This window comes from Phalaenopsis equestris, unplaced genomic scaffold (genome assembly GCF_001263595.1).
Source record: "Phalaenopsis equestris unplaced genomic scaffold, ASM126359v1 Scaffold000202, whole genome shotgun sequence".
In the NCBI taxonomy this organism is placed as follows: domain Eukaryota; kingdom Viridiplantae; phylum Streptophyta; class Magnoliopsida; order Asparagales; family Orchidaceae; genus Phalaenopsis; species Phalaenopsis equestris.
Genome location: NW_018164644.1, coordinates 277,895 through 283,709, shown reverse-complemented (window position 1 = coordinate 283,709; position 5,815 = coordinate 277,895). Strand labels below are relative to the sequence as shown.

Below are 5,815 nucleotides of genomic sequence, written 5' to 3'. Positions count from 1 at the left end.
TGTATATATATATTAAAAAGCCCAAGGGCAAATATATTAAAAAAGAAATGTACAAATAAGTAGGATGTGAGGGCCCACATTGGAACCCAAAGCACCCGGTATACAACACAGACTAATGTCCCAAAAAAGTACATGTATACCCAAAAAACAAATTAAAACAGAGACAAGTAAACTTTACTCTAAAAGTCTCCAAACACTCGAGAGTCTAACATAAAAGAGCCTGAGAAACGACCCAATGTATCCTTACCTGTTACCTCTGGTTTTAGATAAGGAGCCAACTAACAAATGATTAAGTCTACTGCTATTACCTAAGATAACCAATGTATCATCCATTAAATTACTGAGTTCCAGTAGGCCTCTATTCTTTGTCTTCTTCCTGTATGTGTAAACTTTCATTCCTCATCCGAAGACTGACTCATTTGATTAGTGTCATGGTCCAAAGATTGTCGGGCATGTATAGGCTGTTGCACATCATGCGGCCCTTGTGCCTGAATGACAGTAACAACTTGCTCAATCTGATGAGGTGACGTGGCCACAGTAGAGAGCTCACGTATGGTAGAACATTGAAGTTGTAGCTGGGGCACACCTAGGGCTGGACACTCCATCACGAGATTGCTAACCATTACATCCATGATAGGTTCTAGAGTAGGTGAAGTATGTCAAGTCTCCTCTGCCACCATCGACAAAGGTTCTACAAGAAGAATCAGAGGGCCTACATCTTGAGCATTATGTGGAGGCAGGGTAGTTGAAAGATTGCCCACGGGGGTAGTGAAACCTTCAACAACGTCGACTCGTGAACTAGATGGTGCTGTTACCACATTGTGAGTGGGGTCAGAGGTATTCTTGTGATGAACAAAAGGATTAGGAGGAGGGGGGTATCGGTCGTTTATTTTGAAAATCATTTAAATTTAATATATATATATATATATATATATGGTTAAAATTTCAGAAAATAATATTTTAATATTGAAAAGTGAGACCGCATGGACCTCAGATATTTGACAGTTTAGATGGTTGAGCGCGATATCACAAGTAATATACTATCCCGAAGGATATACATACAACTTGTTGGTAGGCTTAACCACCTAAACTAAAAGATTTGTGACTTCCGTTCGGTCTACGAAACCTTTTTTATAAGCCTACAAATTTCCCTATTTAGTACGAGAGATTAAATAGGGTTTATATTAAGCTGAGTTCTTAAGTCATTTTTAGAGTCAAGCCCCTATAGTTAATTACATCTTAAATGACCGAAATCACTTAAGAAGACTCGATTAAGATCACTAGTTCCGTTTTCAAGATTTTAAAGTTTACGTTTCCAAGGTTAAATATGAAGAAATCAAATGGGAAGGACTCAAAATAGGAACAATTATTTTTAAGAGTTAATGAAGTGAAAGGTAGGGGATGTCACAGATCCGGAGGGAACCCCGGTGACTTTCCAACTATCCTATGATTGAACCTTAACTCTGAAGAGACATCCTACACCTCGTTGTCGTGGTCTCGATCGCCGCTCTTCGTCCGCTTGCTTCTACGTTCCACTTCTTGGAAAAAAACTACTCTAAGCTCCTTAACATATCTATTATAGGCTCGTGGTTGCGGTGTGTATAAACATACAATTATTGGGTCAGTGGCTCGCTATAGGGTACCTCATAAATTGGGTGTCCTACTGTCCTCTATCCTAAAAGGTCCCTGCAAGTTTGTAGAAGCAACATGAATAATAAAAAGGAAAACATGTTACGAAGCGCAGTAAACAATAATCATTAACGTCACAAGCATGAATTGTATATATATGCAGTAGAGTGTGCAGTAAATAAAGTGAAACGTTGTAAATATAAAACAAACTTGTATACCTGACAAGCCTGTTGTTTCTGTAAATGGGATCGATATCGCAGTTACAAGTGAATGAGTATAATGAAAAGAATTTAAAAATTGTGTAAGCATGGATTTATATAAACAAGAATAAATAGCGAACATTATCTGAAAAACTCAAGAAAAGCGCCAAATGATCCACAGTAACTCGAAGAAAGCATCGAAAACACGAGAAAAATTCCGAGGAAATTACGAATGATCTACAAAGATCCAAATAAAACCGTAGGAAATACACGAAAAATCCGAGGAAAGAAAAAAAATCATAAGCATTCGGGTAAGGTTAGGCTCAGATTTATGTTTTTTTGAGGGACTCCGAATGCAATTATCGGTCACCCGTATGTATATAGCCCGACATTCAATTAGAAATGTTTCCTACAATACCAACTTATGAGGGTACTCCTTAGCCCAGTACCGGCGATTGACAAGTGGACAGTCGAATTATATTACTTAAAATTTATATTTTGGCAAATTTATATTTTGGCATTTATATTTTGGCATGCATATAGGTTCCATGCATATAAGAGAAAGTAATATTTTTTTTAGTCAATACTTTTGTAAATAGCGTATCTGTTCTTATCATTTTTACAAAATAATATGATTGTTCACAAGTTGATTGCACCGCCAAACTTGAACCGCCAACAACCTAAGAAGGCGAGGGTGCCCTGCTAGTCTGGTGTCAGTGAATAATATTGCCATCCTATGTTTCTCCGGGTCCCGGGGACAGGTGAGAAGCCACATTTCAGAGGTAATATCACATATATATTGGATAATTCATGAAAGAGATGAAATGTAGCGAGGTAATTTACCCTTCCCATTGCGTTGTGTTCCACAGAACACAACTCTGCTCCGTCATTCGCAAAACTAAAGTTTTGAGGACAAGATTTTATGAAACACACCAATAAGCAGGCTCTTAAACAGACTTTAATTACTTTTCAAAACGATAAGCGACCGAAAAGCCGCTTATACATGCTCTTTTAGTTTATTTGTGTTTACATTGCATGCGTATTTCAAATTAAAAAAAAATATATAGTTGTATTTGTATATATACATGAAACACACATATAGAATTTTATTTATATATTTATTGAGTCAATTTGGTGATGTCAGAGTTCAACCAAAGAATAATAGGAAAACTCAATATTATTGCTTACTTCAATTAGTGAATTATAACAAATAAATGGAAATATAAAATAATAACAAACACGACACAAGAAATTTGAAATTTCAACAAATGACAACGCAAATTCAATTAGGGTGAATCTCGGGGTGCTGGTGGTGTTCGACAAGGGTTTGGAGGTAGCGAGATAGTGAAAATGATGGTTTGCAAGCAGAAAACAACAAGGAAATGGTTTCCCATGTTCGTGACAGCAAGCACACAGCAGATATCAACATAGAATGGTTGTCTGGGATGATGGCAGCAAAGGGGATGCTTGGAAGGCAGCAACAATGAAAATGAGGGGATGCTTGGAAAGCAGCAACAATGAAAATGGTGGGCTGGAATGGCAATGACAGCCAGGATGGAGGGCTGTTTAGGGGTGCTGGCAGCATGGAGAAGGGGGAAATGAGGTTTGTGGTAGACAGTTCCAAGTCAGAATGGAGGAGTGCGGGGTTTGGAATGCCGCACCAACGTGGATTGCAGAAAAAACAGTCAAGGAGGGCTGTTTTCGGGCAGCTGCAGCGAAGTGTGAGGGATGCAAAAGGGTTGAGGAAGGCTAAAGCATCACCGTGTGAGTGAGATTCAACCAGCGCACTACTGACTCTTGGATATAGCGCTATAAGGGAAATTCTGTGATACTGACTGCTGTCCTGAGTAGAAACATGAAAAACTCCCCATTCTAACCCTAATGCAACACATATATAGGAAATGACTAGAATGGACGGAAAGGAAAGGACGAAACTTGCTTAATAAATAAATGTAAGAAACTAAAAGGAAAGTAAAATAGGGATCACGTTCAGTTTATCTCCCGTGATTGTGAATCCAACTTGCAATCAATCCATTCTCTGGTACTGTAGCTGAAATCGTGGAATAACCCACATACGGGACCCGTGCGGGAAGCTTCCGCGTCATTTTGTGTTGAATGAAATTAATTGATTTTGCGACGAATAAATTTACTTTTTGAGCCGATAATCCTTAAATTAGAGTAAGTTAATTGCATCAATTAAAAGTGAGAGTATTTTTAGTTTCAAATATAATTCCTAGCTCTATTATTCGCTCACTTCTCTCTTTTCAAACTTACATTTATATTTCTACCCTTGCAATGAACATGATAATTTTTAAGGCAATGCTTATAGTTGCAACTGGTTCAATAACTTCTTAAATGCTCAAACAAACCTTTTAAGTGAAATCACCTGTGTGCTTGAATATGTTTGAAATGACGGGATGGTTGGATAAATCCTTCTACTAATATATAATGGTTCTTTTTTTTTTGTCTTTCTATTTTGTTGGGTGATGTTTGCAAATATGGAGGTAGAATTCCTTTTTTTATCTGTTTCATATATTTTTATCCTTACTATTTCTGCCAGCAAAATATTAATTAATAATATGCATGGTTTGTTGATGAAAAGGATTGCACATAGCTTTCTTATTATGTATGCTGGTTCTTTTTCTATATGCTCTTCCTGGAAAGCTAAACCTTTACACTTTTTGATGTTTTTTTGTGTGCAACTATTTTTGTGATTGTTATTATGTCTTTCTCCAGCGTTCCTTTTCATGACATTCAGCTAATTTACAGGGATTTTTAGACTTTGTAACCATGCATGGAGGGATGAATAATGTATGTTCTATCGATTGTCAGATGGCTGCTTTATTATCACCCGAGTCAGATGTTTCTCAAGCTTTAAGCATAGACGAACGTGAAGAAATCTCAAAATTATATCTAAAGGTCTGATACATCTGGAACAAATGAAACATTAAAACCTATCACTAGCTATTTTAGATTTTCTTATATAAATTTTCTATGAGAATATGATGCAGCTAGTCACACTTTTATTTATTTCATCTTTTTTATCATTTGCTTAGCTATTTGCAGTTATTCTTTTTCTTACCCTTTCTGTTATTGGGAGAATTACGTATTAGGTACACTGAGTATCTCGGCATTTTAAAATGCACCAAGATTATTTATAGAATCGAAATGTGAATGCTATTTTTTGTTTTTCCCTAGGTTATCTTGTATTTCGTTTCAGGCTTTAATGCTATATTAGTATCAAAGAATTGGTCCATGAGGCAAGTCCCCGGCTAGCGACAACATTTACTGCTAGTAAACAATACATGAAACTCAGTCCATGCTAGATTGTAAGATGGCTCTCCAATCCAAGGTCATTACTTTCAAGGCCATAAAAGACTTTTATTCTATTGCCTAGTCTTTTGAAAGTAATGCAATTTGTGTCAGGAGGGAGCTTATTATTTTTTCAAATTTAAGATGGGTATTTATTTTCTTTCAAGAGAGTGTGTTCGATGATTTTCCATCTGAATGTTATGGAGGAGGGCTGGCCAGATATTTTGCACATGCTAAAACTATCACCTTAGTGCAAGATGAGGTTCATTGTCCTTCAATTCAGTTGGATGAAATTAGAATTCCGAACATCAGATTATGCATTTCTTCACTGGTTCCTGAGTCACGCTGTATTGGTGTATGGATTTTGTAGTCGGAATTCCAAACACATAGATTTATGTCAGTCATGATAGTTGTATATTGTTTGTTCAAAATAACATATTTTATCTCTTATCACAAAACACAAGATACCTGTCATATTGCTGATCTTACTTTGATGGAATTATATGTTTATATGGTATTTTTAAAACCATAGCATTTGATTGTGATGTGCGATTTCATATATACATACATACATACGTATATATATATATGTATATATATATATATATATAGGAAAGAGCAGCACGTGGCTCACGTGTTAATATAAAAAGAAAGTACAAAAGAGAGGGAGGGAA

The 5,815-nt window shown here is 36.3% G+C and overlaps 1 protein-coding gene across 2 annotated transcripts in view; it reads left to right on the top strand.

The window, feature by feature from the left end:
• Positions 1 to 4,742, top strand: part of LOC110022764 (pre-mRNA-processing factor 39-like) — a 50,389-nt gene extending 45,647 nt beyond the window's left edge. Inside the window, exon 10 of one of the 2 annotated variants that reach the window (XM_020721861.1) lies at positions 4,662 to 4,742. In XM_020721861.1, coding sequence (XP_020577520.1) covers positions 4,662 to 4,723 — 62 coding nt within the window. In that variant the 3' untranslated portion in view covers positions 4,724 to 4,742. Of the gene's footprint in view, positions 1 to 4,598 lie in introns of both variants that reach the window. The other variant, XM_020721862.1, reaches the window with a different exon arrangement.
• The last annotated feature ends 1,073 nt before the right edge of the window (positions 4,743 to 5,815 follow it).